At 42.7% G+C, this 19,160-nt stretch overlaps 1 protein-coding gene across 6 annotated transcripts in view; it reads left to right on the forward strand.

Annotated features, from left to right (window-relative positions):
• Window positions 1-19,160, forward strand: part of SON (SON DNA binding protein) — a 194,769-nt gene that overhangs the window by 78,288 nt on the left and 97,321 nt on the right. For all 6 annotated transcript variants that reach the window (XR_003942016.1, XR_003942015.1, XR_003942017.1 and 3 more), the window contains exons 2-3: window positions 11,407-11,570; window positions 15,653-17,386. Coding sequence is in view for 2 of the 6 variants with exons in the window: in XM_030202165.1 (XP_030058025.1) it covers window positions 11,407-11,570; window positions 15,653-17,386 (1,898 nt within the window). In the remaining 4 variants the exon portion in view is untranslated. The remainder of the gene's footprint in view (window positions 1-11,406; window positions 11,571-15,652; window positions 17,387-19,160) is intronic.

A 19,160-nucleotide genomic window follows, 5' to 3' on the forward strand; every position in this document is an offset into this window, starting at 1 on the left:
ATCGACAAAGATCTGGGGCTCCACGCAAAATCTCACCTCGTGGGGTATCCTTGATCATGAGGAAGGTTAGAAATCAGCCTACAACTACAAGGGGGGAACTTGTCAATGATCTCAAGGCAGCTGGGACCACTGTCACCACGAAAACCATTGGTAACACATTACGACATAACGGATTGCAATCCTGCAGTGCCCGCAAGGTCCCCCTGTTCCGGAAAGCACATGTGACGGCCCGTCTGAAGTTTGCCAGTGAACACCTGGATGATGCCGAGAGTGATTGGGAGAAGGTGCTGTGGTCAGATGAGACAAAAATTGAGCTCTTTGGCATGAACTCAACTCGCCGTGTTTGGAGGAAGAGAAATGCTGCCTATGACCCAAAGAACACCGTCCCCACTGTCAAGCATGGAGGTGGAAATGTTATGTTTTGGGGGTGTTTCTCTGCTAAGGGCACAGGACTACTTCACCGCATCAATGGGAGAATGGATGGGGCCATGTACCGTACAATTCTGAGTGACAACCTCCTTCCCTCCGCCAGGGCCTTAAAAATGGGTCGTGGCTGGGTCTTCCAGCACGACAATGACCCAAAACATACAGCCAAGGCAACAAAGGAGTGGCTCAGGAAGAAGCACATTAGGGTCATGGAGTGGCCTAGCCAGTCACCAGACCTTAATCCCATTGAAAACTTATGGAGGGAGCTGAAGCTGCGAGTTGCCAAGCGACAGCCCAGAACTCTTAATGATTTAGAGATGATCTGCAAAGAGGAGTGGACCAAAATTCCCCCTGACATGTGTGCAAACCTCATCATCAACTACAGAAGACGTCTGACCGCTGTGCTTGCCAACAAGGGTTTTGCCACCAAGTATTAGGTCTTGTTTGCCAGAGGGATTAAATACTTATTTCCCTCTGCAGAATGCAAATAAATTCATATACTTTCCACAATGTGATTTTCCGGATTTAATTTGTGATGTGCTATCTCTCACTGTTACTAATAACCTACCCTTCAATTATGGGCTGCTCATGTCTTTGTCAGTGGGCAAACTTACAAAATCAGCAAGGGATCAAATACTTATTTCCACCACTGTATGTATGTGCTGGCATTTACTCACACAGCCCCAGTTATGCTGCTCTTTTTTTTTCCCCTTTTATCATGCTTTTTTTGTATAATGGCTGTTCTATTGTACATGCTGCCACATAAACATATTTTTCCCCATGGCCTTATGAGTATTATCTGTATTTTACAAAAGGCTCTGCATTCAATGAACTTTAAAAAAATACATTCCAAACCATGAACACCCCAACTCGGGCATCCCTTTTCCAACCTAGATGATTATACGAAATTTAGTGTTGGGAGATAATTTAATAAATTTTTTTTTTTTTTGCATTTATGTCATGTTTGTGACTTTTTCCTTGGTTTGTGCTCTTCTCGCCCTCTGGTGGCCAGAACCAGTGACTGCCATAGACTGTCTTGCTGTCCCAACCCGTTCCAGACTTCAGCCCAGTCTGGTCCGGATCTTCCAGGCTGCCAGACTTGTTTGTGCCTGAACAGCACCCGTAGCTACCTTGTGATTCCTGCAGCTTGAACTTCAGCAGCTGATGGGCTTTATTAATCACCTGGAAACTTCTGTGTTTGCCTTTCCATCATCTAAGGTCCCTGGTTTGTTGGTGCTTTGTTGCACTTCTGCCTAGTCTGGTTTCTTGTATAGTTCCTTGTCTGATTCTAGTTAGTCTGTGTGTAGTTTAGCTTAGGTTTATTGCTTGTTTCCTAGTCTTGTTTCTTGTTTGTATTTCTGTGTCTAGTTCTTGGTTGTCTGTGTTTCTTGCTAGTGGCTGCCTGGCAGCTTTCAGTCCTGTCTCTTGTCTGTCAGGATTTGTACCCTGTTTCAGTGGCTGCTTGGCAGCTTTCATGTCCTGTCCTTTAGCTTGTCCATTTTCCTGCCTTGTATAGTATTGTCTGTCTGTGAGTCCTAGCCCAGTTTCCTGCCTTGCTGCCTATGTATATTCCTTTCCCCTCTGACCCTCAGTCCCTGTTCAGTCTAGTTGGTATCCAGTGCCTGCCCTGTCCGGTAAGTCCTGCCGGCCGCCTGCATCCAGGGGCTCAACTCCTGGAGAAGGGCGGTCAAGTGCAGGTGAAGGCTAGCTGTTTCTGTCAGAGTTCTGCCTTGTCTCTGATTTGGGGGTGGTTTTGCCTGCCACTGCTGCTCCTCGGCAGTGGCCCAAGGGCTCACAAACCTAGTTTCTACCTTGAAAACGTGACAATTTATGAGGGTAAAAAGACTCTTAAAATTATTCCATGTATACAGGTATGTGCTGTGACAAGAAGGTGCATACTTGAGGATAGGCGTGTTCAGGGGAGGAGATGGGTTGGGGCACAGCAGGAATCACAAAGTATATATGTAGATTATCAAACACATAACTAGGCACGCACTTCAGTTGCATATATTTATACCTGCTCCTAAGCTAATATATAAATGTATGTGGCCACATTATAGCTGTGATTTAATCAGATTTTGTGCTGGTATTTTACAAAGATAATTACTTATGTAGTTTTATAAAGTAACCTCAAAACAGGCACTTCCTTGGTTCGTTCTTTGACACGATAGTGCACACTTTGCCGGTAGGTTTTGATAGAGGCAGAGTTCACAAGTATTGTGTAGATTACAGAATATTCTAATTTACACATATACTTAAATAATCTAGGCACAAACATTTAACACTTGTTTACAGCAGTAACCTAGATGTCCATTTATAAAATTTCTCTCATGCCCCCTAATTCTATATAGTGCACCACAAATTAACTGTCAGTTAGGCACTCAAATGGAAGCTAGGCGCCCAACTGGGGGTAAATGCCAGCTAGGTGCTTAACTGTACTTATGTGCTATTCTATAAGTAAACTCCTAAAGTGCTTTAGCACCTAATTGCAAAGGGGGTGAGCATGTGAGTGAGGCATGGGAGGGTCACAAACTTAGGCACCAAACTTATAGAATACTGTAAGAAGCACACTTAGGTGCCAACATTTACTCTTGTGTTTTATATTGTGTAAGTGTTCGTGCCCAAGTGCCAACTTAGGCCCTATTTTATAACACAATCTTAGCGCCCAGATGCTATTATAGACAGGGCCGGTCTTAGGCAGAGGCGACCAAGGCGACCGCATAGGGCCCCGCGCCTAAGGGGGCCCCGCGCAGCGCCTCAACTCTGCCTCGCTCGTGCCTCCGCTCCGACCTCCGCCGCTGCTCACCTTAGTCGCCTGAGATAATCCCCATTCCCGTGGCTCGGCCACTTTGCTCCCGCCACCACCGGCGCGGCATCCACCCCCGGCTTGGGCCCGCTAATTGTAGTGGACTTGAGCTGAATAATTTCTGGGGAGGGGAGGTTTCATGATAGCATTGTGCTTATTATTTCAATCAGTTTTTTTGTACAAGTTTTGCTTCATTTGTCTTTATTTGAAATTTCGTAAATAAAAAAATGTTCAAAAAATGGAATAATCGTATCAATGGGGTGGAGCTAGGGTAGGGGTGGGGCTAGGGTAGGCGGGGCCCCACCAAATTGGTCTGCATAGGGCCCCGCACTTGCTAAGACCGGCCCTGATTATAGAATACTTCCTTAGCACACAGATTTTGGGCACCTAGGGGTCCTTTTACAAAGCCACGGTAAAAAGTGACCTGTAGTAGTGGGCGTGCGCTGAAATTAAAACCAACGCAAGCCTATTTATGGCTTGAGCCCTTACTGGCACCCATTGATCTAGCGGTAAGGGGTTCACGCGCTACCTACGTGGGAACCATGCAGAGTGCGCCAACTTCTGATTACCACCGGGAATACTCCCCACGGTAGAAAATAGAAAATTATTTTCTACTGAGGGTTTTGGCACATGCCAAGCTCAGGTGGTAGTCCCATTTTGGCATGTGTAACCCACGCATTAGCCCTCCCGTGCCTTTGTAAAAGGGCCCTCTAATTTTTAGTGCCCTTTATAGATTTGCCTCTGTATTGTCTAACTGATTTACACATTGAATCTTCAGATATTTATATACAAAATAATCATGTTCTTACCTCCCTGATTCCTGTTTCCTAGTGGAAACATTTCAAGCTGTTCTAGTCTTTCTTGATATGGTTCAGGTTCTCTTCACCATGCTTCTGTCACATTCCCAGTAATTAACTTGGCATAGTCTTGCTTTCTTTTCTTTTTTTTTTTTGTAATTTAAATTTTTATTGAATATACTGTAACTCCATACAAACAATAATTAAGAACTGTTTACACATACAAAGACTAGTACACTTAGCTAATTACCCCCCCCCCCCCCCCAAAGATATCATGGTGGCGCTGACAGTTGAGCTTTCGACTGTTTATAAGGTTGCCAAAGTTTTTTAAATAGTGCCAAGCAGCCCCGTCTCATTGCAGTAAGTTTCAACATTTGATATAGAAAATCCAATTTGTGCAATATAGGTTGCATGGGAGGTAAAGTCTGTTGTTTCCAGGCCTGTGCCAAAGTCAGCTTTGCAGCAGTAAAAAACTGAATTCCTAGCTTATGATGGCAGATACTAATAGCTGGAGGTTTAAAATGTAGCAAGCAATATTCCACTTTACAAGGATAATGTTGCTGCAAAAGTTTTCGAACCAGCTGGATCACTTGTTTCCAATAAGACTGGGCCACTGGGCACAGCCACCATATGTATGTGCCTCGGGCGCCACACCCGTGCCAGCAGTCTGCAGATGCTTTGGGATACATTTGCTGTAATCGAACAGGGATATAATACCACCAATACAATATTTTAAAGCCATTTTCTACCAGAGATTGAGCTAATGATGGTTTGAGCAGATATCTATACCCCCTCATCCAATTTTCATGTGAGAGGGTGGTCTGTAATGCTGTTTCCCATCTGGTAGTATAATATAATTGGGGGTTAGTATAATACAGGAGGGCTAGATATAAATGGGATACACTTCCTCTACCCCCCTTCACCCTGCAGGGCCTGCTCTAATGCTGTTTCAGTTATGCCCAATTCTTCCCTTGCCCGTCTGAGTGTAATCTTGCAAACAGCTGTAATAATAGAGATCATTCTTCTCCAGCCCATATTCCTCCTGGAGCACTTCAAAGTTAACTACCTTCCCATCAGACCAGACCTGTCCCAAATTGTACAATCCAGCTGATGCCCATTGTTTATAGACCGGGTCTGTGGTGCTGGAGGGAAATACTTGGGGCCTAGCAGAGAGTTGTCTGCAAATAATATATCCGGCCTGGGAAGAATGTTTTGCGAATAGAGTACCAGGTAGAGATCAGATGACCAACCCCCACCGGCACTCTCCGGATTACGGCCAACAGATCACTCCCCGGTAGCCATAGGACATCCCCCAAAGAGCGGGTACCCAACCAAGCTCTTTCCCAATGAAACCATTTCTTGGTAGTGGTCGGGGTCCAGTCTGCTAATATTTTCAGTTGTGCCGCTTGATAATAAAGATAAAAATTAGGGGCTCCCATGCCCCCTCTAGCTGATGTCTGAAACATCATAGCTCGGCGCACTCAAGACTTCAAACAGCTTCCGCCATATATAAGCAAACCATTTTCGGGGGAGGTGGTGGAGATGAAAACAGTAATGGAATTCAAACGTGTGGGATAAACACAAAGGAATCCAGTTTAGAAGGAATGGATCTATGGACATTGGGTGGCAACGCCGGTATTTGGAGAATAAAACCTGTGTAGGGCGGACTTCTACGGTCTGTGCCCTGAGAAAGGCAGGGACAAATTAAATTCTGATATACATATAAAGTATTATATACCATGTAAAATGAGTTTATCTTGTTGGGCAGACTGGATGGACCGTTCAGGTCTTTATCTTCTGTCATTTACTGTTACTATGTTATGAATGAGTTGTGCAAAGTAACTACGAAGTATTGGGATTGGGAGAGCCAAGAATTAGGTACAATAATTTAGGAAGCAACATCATTTTGTTTGCATGAATACGCCCTGTCCATGATACAGTCAGTCCTTCCCATCTGTCCAGCTCCACAAAAAGCTCAGAAAACTTCTTAGGGTAATTAGCTGAAAATAGGCCCTCTACCATTGGAGTTATATAAATCCCCAAATATTTAATAGAATTGGAAGCCCTGACAAACGCGAAAGCAGTATTCAACCAAGAGATTTCCTGTTGAGGAACTGTAAGATTAAGTATTTCCGACTTGTTGGTATTAATCTTAAACTCTGATGTGACCATGTTGTGTGATAGTTCCCAGAGCCTGTTGCAATGAGGACTCCGGGGAAGACAAGGTCAAGAGCACATCATCTGCAAAAAGCGTAATTTTATGTTCCCTACGTCCCCTGACCAATCCTCTAATCATAGGATTCCCTCTAATCAAGCAGGCAAGTGGTTCAATAGACAAAGCAAAAAGTAGTGGAGAGACTGCACACCCCTGTCTGGTTCCCCTGTGGAGCTCTAGGGCTTAGTATATGTGCCATTTATTTTTAGAGTTGCTAACAGGTTTTTATAAAGTAGTTGGAACCACGCCAAGTAGCGCCCCCCACTATCCCCGCATGCCTCAGCACTGCAAATAGAAATGACCAATTCACCCGATCGAATGCTTTTTCCACATCAATCGAGAGTAACAGTGCAGGTACCTGGTCATCTCTCGCCTGCTAGAGCAGGTGCAGCAAGCACCTAATATTATCATGAGTCTGGCATCCAGCAATAAAACCCGCCTGATCCTCGTGTATCAACCGAGGTAGTCTATAAGCTGGTATTTTCGTAAAAAGTTTATAATCAGTATTTAATAGGGAGATTGGTTTATAGGAGCTACACTGTTGAGGATCTTTCTTGCTTTCTGGATAATCTTGGATTTGTTGTTATTTTAATTTTACAAGTAAAGTGAAAATATTACCCATTAAGCTGAGTTTTCATAGTGCTCCTTCTTGCCGAGCTGCCAGCTGTGTTCTTTCTTAACCAATCAGTCCAGAAAGCAATGATGCATTGAGGTTGTCATTAAGCCTGATTGATTGATTTGTTTTTTCCCCTCTTGGCCACTAATTTGAAAATGTCAACCACTCAGAACATGACTAACTAGTTCTTTACTGTGCTCTTAATTTTACAATAAGGGGGTAATTTTAATAGCATTTTACGTGTAGAAATAGGTACTTACAATTAGAGGCTAACTGAATTTTGAGTTCGGATTCGGCACCAAAATCCGGGTTTGGGTTTTGACTGGAAATGCCAGTGCATTTTCGGCAGAAACAGAAACTCTGTATCCCTCCTCAAGCCACCTGACCGACCCCTGCCCACCTCCAAAGAAAATGAGCCCTCCGCCATCCTGGCACCCGACCATCGGTAGGCCCTTCCTGGGCCTGCCTTAACAAGCCTTGGTGGTCTAGTGGCCTCTTTGGGGGCAAGAAAGAACCCCACTCTTCTTTGCCTGGTGCTGCTTCTGCTTGACATGCTGAGACTTCCTGCAGCAGCCTTGGGAGACTACTGTGGGAGGTCCCAGCACCATTTTGAGATTGGTGCCAGCATAAGCAAGAGCAATTTCAATATGGCTGCTGGGATTTCCCACAGCAGTCTTGGCAGCCATTTTAAAGTAGCAGCTGCACCGGGCACAGCAGCGTTATCAGGCAGGAAAGAAGGGGGCTCATTCCTGTGCCCAAAGAGGCCATTAGATCACCAAGACTTGTTAAGGAAGGCCTCTTTAATGCTCTGGGGATGGGGGTGAGGGGCAGGGGCAGGAACAACGTTTTCACTTTCAACTTCAGTTCTGGTCTAAACTGAGCTGTGGATTTCAGCTGCAGATTTGGTCTTGGGATATCTCTTATTAGACTGTCTTCCCATTACTGATATTAGCTCCTAAACAAGAAGATCCTTAGTACCAGATGACATTACAGTTACATTCTTCCACAAAGGCCACACGGGGGTGGGGAAGGAGCACTTACTGCTACCCATTGACGTGGCGGTAAGGGCTCCCGCACTAACCCACTGCCTGATTACCGCAGGGTAACCCCCTGTGGAAATATTTTTTGAATATTTCCGCTAGCACCGGAATACCGCACGCTGGGGGGGGGGGGGGGGGGGGGGAACTACCGCTGGTGCCAATGTTGGGCCGGCAGTAGCTCCAGATTGCTAGGCTTACCGCCGTTTAGTAAAAGGGCCCCTTAATTTGGTTATAGTGACAATTCTGTTTACTTCAGAGGTCCTTACCAGTGTGCAAAGGTCAGGCTTAGGTAAACTGATTGGGGGTAATTTTTCTCATGTAAAGCATGTTTATGTTAAATATTTTTATTGCTTTACTTATATTACACAAGTAATAACGTTACATGCAACACAGGGAAATAATACAAATTCAGTATGTCTTCACAAACAAGAAAAAGGAAAAATCTTTTACCATCATTTTTGTTTCGTATTTAACCCTTCCTTAGACCACAAACTTGGGGAGTGACCAAAACAATTGAGGAAATCAAAGTGGAATACAATAAACAAGAAAAGGCCCAGCCCGCCCTACGTTAAATCATACAGCCTCTTTAACAGTTGTTAATTCCCCTGATACCCTCTTCAAGTCTAAGAAAGCCCCTAAGCTGATCTGGTACAAAAAAAACATTTGATTCCCAAATATTTAACTATGCATTTACAAGGGTAAGCTAAAAAGAAAGTAGCCCCCAAGAATTTTGTTTCATCTCTCATATCTAAGAAACTTTTCTGTTTGTCTTGAGTAGATCTGGTGACATCTGGGAATATCCTTAATTTTTGACCACAAATTTTTGGTTAACATTCTTAAAGTATAATTTCAGAATGGCATTGAAGTCTTGTTCAAATACAAATGATACCAATAATGTGGCCCTTTTTGTTACTTCTGATAATGAGTCCTCCAAAATCAAGGAAATATTTCTTAAATCATCTAATTTCTCCTCTTCCTGGACCTGTTCCATTTCTTCTTAAGAACCTACTTGTCTCTTCTTTTCCAGAAGAAAGAATATCTTATTTATAGGAGGAATATTTTGAGCTGAAATTTTCAAATTTTCAGTAAGGTATTTTTTAAATAGTTCTATAGGAAGAATTCCAACAGGCCTTGGGAAGTTCAATATCCTCATATTTAGACGTCTGTTATAAATTTTCCATTTGTTCTATTTTTTGACGTATAAACGAATTATCTTTCATAACTGCCGAAACATTGTCCTTAATAGTTACAACTTCAGTTTGATATTTTAGTACATGATCGTTGAAGTTCTGCTTTAATTTATCCATCGATTTGGAAAGCTGCTCCACCGTTGAAACTAATGTTTCCTGAGTTGATTTTGTAACAGAAAAGTTCAGTTTCTCAATTGCCTGCCAAAGGGCATCAAGGGTTACCACCACGGGATGGTTCAATACACCCTTCTTATTCAAGGTCTCCGCTTCCACTGTTGGCCGCCCTGATGAGGAGCCCTTACCACAAGGCCCAATTCCAGTGCCTTCCGCGTTCTTGGGACCCGTCATCTCCACCCATGACTCGGCAGGACATGGTGGTATCTCGGCTTCCGGGGGGATGATGTTTCATGATCCAGGGGTGTCGCGATTCCTCCCTCGGCACACACAACAGAACCTCCCCCAGTTGTAATCCGTGGGCACCGGAGTGTGAAGCTGTCGAGGGTTTGCTGCTTCGGGGAAGACGCAAGGGCTGGAAGTGGTAAGGACCTTACAATCCCCTTTCTTTTAGTATGAGGCATAGCGGCAGCGAAATTCAATTCAAAAATCTTCAGCAAGCCCTCCTAAACAGCCTCACTCCTCTCAGCGTGTCGGCGCCATCTTGGTCACTCAACCTAAAAAAACGTAAAGCATGTTTAAATGTCTAAAATTGCTCATGAGTGTACCAACAAGCATTTGTACTTTTATGCAGTCTGCACATAGGCATTCCAGGGGCTTGGTTAGAGAAGAGTTGCAATGTATTCATGTATAGAATACAAGCAGAGTTGTGATGTACACGTATAGAATACACACACTCATTTATACTTTCAGAGCAGGTGTAAATTTATACAAGAGAATTTTTGCACTTTTTGGGGTCATTGCATGAGCCTAGTTTGTAAAGCACACAGGTGCCTGTGCTTCCTTTATAAAATAAGAACCTTTCAGATGTTTTACTTAGGCGCTCTGTTCTGAAATTACCCCCATTATGGGGTGATACACAATCAGAATATGGAATTTTATGGGCTTTCAATGGTTAGGGGTAATTGTTTAAAATAGGTGCTAATATTTACGTGCCATTTACATGAGTAAATGGTTAGATACACACCTACGTATTCTGTAAATACGTGCATATCTGTGACAGTCTATTTTACAGGTGGGCATACACGTGGGCAGACTCTAGGTGGAACGTACATTTACACACGTAACTTAATAAGTTGCTTGTGTAGTACCAGAACTTAGGTACAGACATGTCAGCTCTACGGCTGGTATAAGTGCTCTGGACCATGTTCATACGTGTATATGTATCCAATTATGCTAGTATTCTATGAAATAGGCACCTATCTTCCTTTAGACAATATGAGGGCAATTCTATATAAAGCAAACCTGCCCAAAGCATTCTGTAAGCTTGCGTGTAAGTGGCATAGCACGCAGTTGAAAAGGGGACGTATATGTGGGAAGAGTATGGCCGGGCGTGGAAGTGTTACCTATCAACACGTACATCTTATAGAATACTATCAGATGCATCGTTGATTGACAGATGCCTTCCTATCCTTGCCATTGATTTGACATAAGCAGGTGTATCTTCTTTTTGGTGCACCAAAATGGGTCCCCTGATGCTATTATAAAATTGGCACCCTCCATTCTGCATTAGGGCACCAAATAGGAGGTGTCAGTTTACAGAATTGCTACCTATGTTCCAATCAGGCACCTATATATAGGGGCACAACTATAGAATTCCCCTATATGTCAATGATAATGAATGTCAGGATATAAAAGTAGTACAGTTCCTATTCCCATCCGATAAAGGATATGACAGAAAGCACTAACGATTAAAAAATATTTAAGAAGACGTGCTCATACGTTTCCAAAGGACAGTCTCAGACTCACTGGTCTTCTAGTATGTCCAGACATATAATCATAGCACGACTCTTCTATAAATTAATGCTCACAAGTGCCAGATATAACATTTTGTGCAAAGTTATATGTTTAAATTCTTACTTAACTTGCTAAGTGAAATTAATATTAGGAATAAGAACTGTACTGTTTGCTATCATTTCCATTTGTTGAAAGAGTTTTACCCCAGTTTATTTTTGGAGGATATAAAAATATACAATTTTGAAAAGTGGCACAAGTGTCGGTGAACACATCAAACAAAATTCAAGCGGTAAATTCCATTAAAGTAGTCAGATTTATACTGACTTTTGTACTTGTTCTCTTTATCGTGCTCAATGAACTGAAAATAAAGTTAAGAATCTTGGTTTATATTTGTTTTTTAATTAGTGACAAAGCAGAAAGTCTGCTGAATGGTGAGAATGTTCCACCAGTGACAGAAGCCTCTTCTAGTGACACGGTTATTTGTGTTGCAAAAGTACAGGAGGAGAAGAATGTAGAGAAAATAGAGGAAGTGCCGTTGGAAGCCCTGATTATAGACCAACAAAAATCAGGTAAAAACAAATCTGTGTGCTTTAAAATCTCTACAAAATATTGTTTCTTTTTGATGGGGTAGGCAAAGTAAAAGTGGCATGGAAGTTGCTCCTTTCTTTTCTTCCAGTTCAATTGGAACTAGTGGTAGAATCCTTTATTTATAACTACTTGAGGATTTTCCCCTAATTTAATAAATCTAACCTTTCACTATTCCTTTTCTGGTCATTGGAGCAGCAATCCTGAGGGTGAGAGCTATACTCCAGGCATCTTCTGAAATCCTGTATTGTGGCTACTAAATCTGGCTACTGTGTGTTGCACTTAACAATGACCATGACTCCTTCCTTCACAGTATTTCACAGCATCCCACCTTGGCTAACCCAATATGTAGAATGCCTGATTGGGATTTAAACTGTGGACCTTTTGCATCGAAGTACACAATTGCCACTGAGCCACCAGATTATCTTTCTACAAAGTAATTTTTGCCATGTTTGAATAAACACATGCAATGATCACTTCTTAGTTTGGAGCTTGAAGTCTTTTGTACATATCGTATTAAATGTTGCCCATTTTCTTGGAGTCCTGTCTTGAGAGTACTTCCACCACAACAGTATAACTCCCAGACTGCCTCGGCTGTTCAGGCTCCAGCTGATAATGCCGGTGGCAGAAACGAGTAATCGAAGAAGGAATCAGGACTTCGGATTCTCTGTTCAAGGCTGTGGAAGCTCTTAGCAAGGGGAATATCAATTTATACTAACCTGTCCTGCTTTAATTCTCTTAGATATTATCTGGGAGGCTATAGTAGACCTCTGGAAAGCATTGGTACCACAGGTTCATATGCTGGCTCAAAATATTAAACATGTGGAGGGTAAAGTTCTTTCTTCACTTTCCGTTGGCAAATGATAGTTTGAGCCAAGTACTTATCATTTGCCAACAGAAAGTGAAGAAAGAACTAGATAAAGTTGAGTTGGTGTAAGCTGCACTTATTAAAGATAATACAAATTTAAGGTCTAAAATGGAAGGCTTAGAAAATAGTTTTAGTAGTTGCAATTTTCCACATTTACCTATGATAACACCTCTTTATATGTTTAAAGACATGTTTCTGAAGTGTTAGGGGTATCTGCTGAAACAATTCTAAACAACCTGAGCTTATCATTTGCCAATTGCAAGAAGGAGAGGGTCATAAAAACATAAGAATAGTCATACTGGGTCAGACCAATGGTCCATCTAGCCCAGTATCCTGCTTCCAGTAGTGGCCAATTCAGGTCACAAGTACCTGACAGAATCCCAGATAGTAGCAAGATTCATGCTACTGATCCCAAGGACAAGCAGTGGGTCTCTTGGATATGGATGCGTTGGAGGTTTCTGCTTTTTTGGAGAGGTCAGACTCTGAAATGGTCGTTGTGGCTGCCAAGGGCTGTCCCAAGGGCTGTATGAGTGGTGTGGCTGCACAAGGGAGACAGGGGGCGCATAAATCACTACCTGTCCATCTCCCATGGCTGCGGCAAAGTGGTGGCACTAGGGGGCATGTTGCACAGGGCTCCTCTCTGGCTTGATATGCTCCTGTGGGTACCATGATGATTCCCTTTGTATTATCTTCAGATATAGACTGTCTGCTCAAGATATAATTTAGGACCCAGGGAAGGAACCCAGAAGAAAGGGAAGCAGTTTATTTTTCAACAGCCAGATATGTTAAAACTTGTAGAATTATTTTTCCTAAAATTTCAATTTGTCCATCCTGATCCAGTGTGTTTGACTACCTTTATATCTTCTGAGGATGTCTAATGTGGTGGCTACACCCCCTTTCCGATTACAGCTAGAGAAAAATTCTCATAAGAATTTTTGACCTATAACTGATTTTCTGTTGTGTTTTTTGCAAGCAGGCTAGTAAGCCATCACAGAATGGGTAATGTCACTGCACAGGAAGTTTCTCTGGCTTAGAAAACACTTCGAAACTTTTGAATTGCTCCATGCGCATGTGTGCCACTTCCAGCCTGATGCTATCATGTGGGATCAACTCAACAGCTATTTTTCCAGTTGAGATGTCCTGGGAAAAAAAGGCCCCAGCAGCTTTATGAAGTGTATCCTGTGCTTCCAGCCTGATGCTGTCATGTGGGATGAACTCAACAGCTATTTTTCCAGTTGAGATGTCCTGGGGGAAAAAGGCCCCAGCAGCTTTATGAAGTGTATCCTGTGCAACAGGACTGTATCCATTACAGATAACCCAAAACTGGTGCTTTCAATGCCTGGGGCCTGACCATAATCCTTCTCATTGTAAGTTATGTTCACAGATGTCCAAGAGAAGTCTTTGAGGTTGAGAGAAACAGCATGAAAACTTTTTTTGGTGTTGAGAAATCCAGTCCATTAACTTCAGCATTAGAAGCATCAGTGGCCTTGAGTCTTGGAGCTAAATAGGGCGCTAGGGATGCATTGGTATCAAGAGCGCAACCTCAATATTGAACATTAATAGAGGCCATCAGGACTAATCATCATCTGAGTCCCACCCAAAGTAGAGAGAGGATTTCTGTTCAAGTTCAGCGCTGAATGCCAGATAGAGGCTGAAGCACTTTGACATTGCACCTCATCAGAGTGCAATGTTGAAAGCACAAAAGCTCCAAGGTTGTATTGCCCTTGAAGGGTCCCAACATGAAGTCCATTAGTCCACTCATCTTCGGTGTTAGAGGGGATGCAACAGTTTCTAGCATCCTGAGGCCTGACTTCCAATATTTTTCAGGTGACTCAGGAAGATGTGGCCACTCCTACTGCTTTCCATGCACCTTTTTCAATGATAGTCTTTGAGGAGCAGCTCATATGGAGGTTTGATGAGCATATGGAGTTGCTTTGTTCAGTGTAATGCTGTGGCTACAGTAACGATGTTACGGATAGACATTCACAAGACTCACTCACTTTCAAAGAGCCTTGGAGTTGATCTCTGCCTCCTCCCCTTCTCCCAATGAGGCTGTGTTCTTGCCCATTCACAGAATTCTGAAAAATATACAGACAAGAATTTGTGAGACCTCACTCTATGTAGTGCCAATTAAAAAGAAGGTTGATTCTATGTGTAGAGTCCTGAAGGATCCTGGATCTGAGAAAGCTTCCCTTCCATGGTGGATGAATCCACCTATAAAAGAGCCAAAATTTTCAAGACTCATTTGTCTGTGAGGTGCTCAGACATTGAATTCTTTTTGGAGAAAGTTTTTTTCAGAACACCATGCTCACTTTTTGCATAGGTTCTTATCAGCTCTTCATTGGGGGAGGTAAGATGGGGGGAGCGGAAGGAAGGAACTGCTGCTGTAGCAGCCTCATATGCTGCTTTGATGCAGCCATACCACTTTTAGCATAGCTGCACTTAATGGCCTCTGTTGATGTGTCATTAAGTTCAATCACGCTATCTGCAGTTGTGACAGCTAACATATGTGGTACTGACCCATAGGCTAGTTGTCACAGCAGGCCACTTCTTTGCTCCAGCCATGTCATGCCCACACACCACTCCTATCCACATTAAGCTGCTAATGCTAGGTTGTTGCTATGCTGGCTGTTTTAACGCGTGTTAGCACAGGTCCGTGACAACATCTAATGCATGGTAAATTTTACATTAGCTGCTTAATGCAGCTTAATAAAACGGCCCCTAAATTTGGCATGGGAGATAAAACAGTGAAAATGGACCAGATCAAACTTGGAGGTTCCAAAGAAATAAGATCCTCAAAAATGGCCCAGTGCATTTCTGTGGGAAATGGTATTCCATCTTCTGCTGTATACAAACCTCAGTACTCTCCCAGTCATAGATACACACAGATACAAACATGTTTCATTTGTGCAGAGCTGTAATTTTCTCAGTCCATCTATGTGCGTGTATCAAGGCCCTTATCCACGGACAGATCTGGCTGAAATTTGATAGAATAGGAGCACTCCTGTAAAAGTTTATTTAGGTCAGTTCTTAGAGACTACCCTTGATACTTGTGATAGAAGAACAAGCTATCTGAGGAGCGTATTTATTAAAAAAGCATGTCCAGGTGCAAATGTTTTGCAAATTGTTAGCAACATTCAGGGGTGTAATGAAAATAATTAATCTTTATTTTTTTATTTTCTTGTTTTATTTTTACAGATGCAAAGGAGACGCCAACAGTAAGCAGCTCAAAATCTCCTGAAATGAACTTAATTGAAGAAATTTCAAAAAAGAAACCAAAAAAGCATAAAAAACATAAAAACAAGAAAAAGAAAAAAAAAAAGAAAAAAGAAGAGAAAAATAGAAGTCACTCAAAATCCAAGTCAAATTCTAGCCTTGAGAATCATGGTGGAATGAATACAGAATCTATTCCTCTTCAGAAAAGTGACTCTGAACTGCCTTTGAAAAATCTAGAAGATAATGAAATGAACGTGGTTTCATTGGACTCACAAAGCATAGCAGCTTTAGAGGACACTAAATTGGCAGTCCTCGAAGAAAATCTTAGTGCGATTATGGTTGAAGATGACAGCAAAGAAACAACGTCTGAGTTGAGACAATCAGAGGATGAGTGTCATACAAGTGTAAACCTAATGGATGTTGATACAACCGTGGGACTTTTGGCCTCTGAACCAGAGAGCGGCCCTGTTCCTACTGCTAGCGTTGTCGGCATCAGTAAGGAGGAACCTGAACAGTCTTTAGAAGTAGTACTGAAATGTGAGGATCAATGTAATGCTCAAGCTTTTATAATGGATGATGGCAAAACAGATGAGAAAAACAATGAGAAAAAAGAAGAAATGGATACAAAAGCGCAAAAAAGGAGCCGATCGAGGTCTGTTTCCAAATCTAGAAAGCAGCAGAAATTGTCTAGCCCACATACTACCTCAAGCCACTCTCCGTCAGCAAGAAGTAGATCTAGGAGTGGAAGCCACTCAGAATCCAGAAGGAGCCATTCTCCATCATGTCGCAAATCAAGATCCAAGTCTGCTGAAAAAGGGAAAGATGTAGAAGATTCTCCAAAATCTAAAAGTCAGTGCTCTGGGTCTACATCAGACAAGGATAAAGCAAAACTAAATTCTAGATTACATCGTTCTGGGTCTAAATCCCCAGCAAGTACACAGCGATCCAGATCGAAAACTGCTAATCGATCTCAAAGTCGTTCTTTGTCACAAACAAGACAGAGACAAAAGTCTCGATCCAGATCAAAATCTAAAGGAAAGAGATCTAGGTCAAGAGAAAAGCAGAGACGAACCCCCTCAAGGGTTAGGCGCAAACATTCCTCTTCGCGGGACCCGCATAGGCGGTCCTCCTCACGGGACCCACGTAGGCGGACCTCTTCAAAGGAGCGGCGCAGGCGGACCTCTTCGCGGGACCGGCGCAGGCGGACTTCTTCACGGGACCGGCGCAGGCGGACTTCTTCGCGGGACAGGCGCAGGCGAACTTCTTCACGGGATCGGCGCAGGCGGACTTCTTCGCGGGACCGGCGCAGGCGTTCCTCCTCACGAAACCGGCGCAGGCGTTCCACCTCAAGTGAGAGGTGCAAGCGGTCCATTTCACGGGAGCGGGGCAGACGGTCCTCTTCACGGGAGCAGCGCAGGTGGTCTCCAAGAAACAGTTCTAGTTCATTAGACAAAAGAAGGCAGTGGTCCAGCTCCAGAGACCACAATGGCACAGGGGTCAAACTTCGATCAAGAAGCAGATCCCCTGATCACCGGAGAAGATCAAAGTCTGTGGGAAGAAGATGGAGTCCATGTAGACTACCAGGAAGACGAAGGAAATCCAGAACCCCGACCAGGAAGAAAAGTCTTAGTAGATCACCTGATCGACAAAAACGATCAAGGTCTTCAGAAAAACTAAAGGATTTAAGCAGGTCACCCAAGCGTCTCACAGAATTAGGTGAGTGATGTTGAAGTGCATACAGCATGCTAAGTAAATCCTATGCAGATCTTTGTCACTTTAAGGGGAAAGGGAAATGGGACTTGATATACCGACTTTCTGAGGTTTTTGCAACTACATTCAAAGCGGTTTACATATATTCAGGTACTTATTTTGTACCAGGGGCAATGGAGGGTTAAGTGACTTGCCCAGAGTCACAAGGAGCTGCAGTGGGAATCAAACTCAGTTCCCCAGGATCAAAGTCCACTGCACTAACCACTAGGCTACTCCTCCACTTTAGAAGTCTGAGCCCCATTTTCTCCTTTTGAATTTTGGTTTGTTCATGAGGTGGGGGAATATGAAAGACTAATTTTTGTTGTGGCAGTTGTGGATTGGTAGTGGTAGAGTTGGGTTTTTTAATTTTTTGTTGTTTTTTTTAGTTTATATTTTCAGTTAAGTTTGTTAATTATTATGATTGAAGTTTTAGATATTGTAACTTGCTTTAGTTGCCCACTCAATGAAGCATGTTGCTAAATGAAACTAAATAAATTCATATTAATGTTTTTTTTAATGTTTTTGAAAGTTCCTCCAACTTATCCAGTCCAGCCATTATGAATGTAAGTAAATTGGGGATTCCGTTGTGCCATTTCTCACCAGAACATCATGCAGACAGCAGGCTGGCATGTATTAGCACACGTGAGGCATTAACTAATGAAGCTTACATTTAGGGAAGGAGACAAAAACGGGTCAGCTTCATAATAAAAAGTAAATATATTTTATTCTAAAAGAAGCATGCAAGATATAAAATATATTAGAACAAAGCAGGAAAAGTGATTTGGATGTTATTCTAGAGTTGGAAGCAGTGACACTAAAGAAAAGGGCAAATTGTTAGTCTGCTATTGGTGAGCTTGTGGTATAATAAACTGTTGTAACTGAGCTGAGAAAATATTTTAAAGGATATTTTGTATTTTTTTACTTTATTTTTTCAAACGAAAATTTTACAATAAGCCACATTTATCCAACTATATAGAAGCTGAGAATTTAACATAACCCATAAAGCTCCCTCCCCAGGCTGCTACATCGATGTTAAGCCAGCAACATGCTCCACTTTATTGATACAGTAACATAGTAACATAGTAGATGACGGCAGAAAAAGACCTGCATGGTCCATCCAGTCTGCCCAACAAGATAAACTCATATGTGTATACCTTACCTTGATTTGTACCTGCCTTTTTCAGGGCACAGACCGTACAAGTCTGCCCAGCAGTATTTCCCGCCTCCCAACCACCAGTCCCGCCTCCCATCACCGGCTCTGGCACAGACCGTATAAGTCTGCCCTCCACTATCCTCTCCTCCCAACCACCAACCTCTCTTCCCCCACCTGCTCCGCCACCCAATTTTGGCTAAGCTTCTGAGGATCCATTCCTACTGCACAGGATTCCTTTATGCATATCCCACGCATGATCCCTGTACATCTCACTCATAATGTAACTTATCTGGTCATATTATTGTCTCTTCTCATCCCTGCGAGTCCTCGGGCTCCATTTCACAGAAACTTCCCAATCTTCTTCAAATTTCTCTAAGCAGTCATATCTATGAGCAGTTAATTTACTAAGGCTCTACACATTCCATAGTACTTTCTGAATGATTGTCCTAGCATTATGGTAGATTTCCATAGCTAAGCCACCTCACAGCAGACTGCCTCTATGCAGGACGTTAATAAGTGTGTCTTATTTTTGTTCACATCTGGTGGCAGAAGTTGCAACAGGATGATTTTAGGATCCAGATGTAATCT

The sequence above is a fragment of the Microcaecilia unicolor genome, chromosome 4 (assembly GCF_901765095.1).
Source record: "Microcaecilia unicolor chromosome 4, aMicUni1.1, whole genome shotgun sequence".
Taxonomy (NCBI): Eukaryota; Metazoa; Chordata; class Amphibia; order Gymnophiona; family Siphonopidae; genus Microcaecilia; species Microcaecilia unicolor.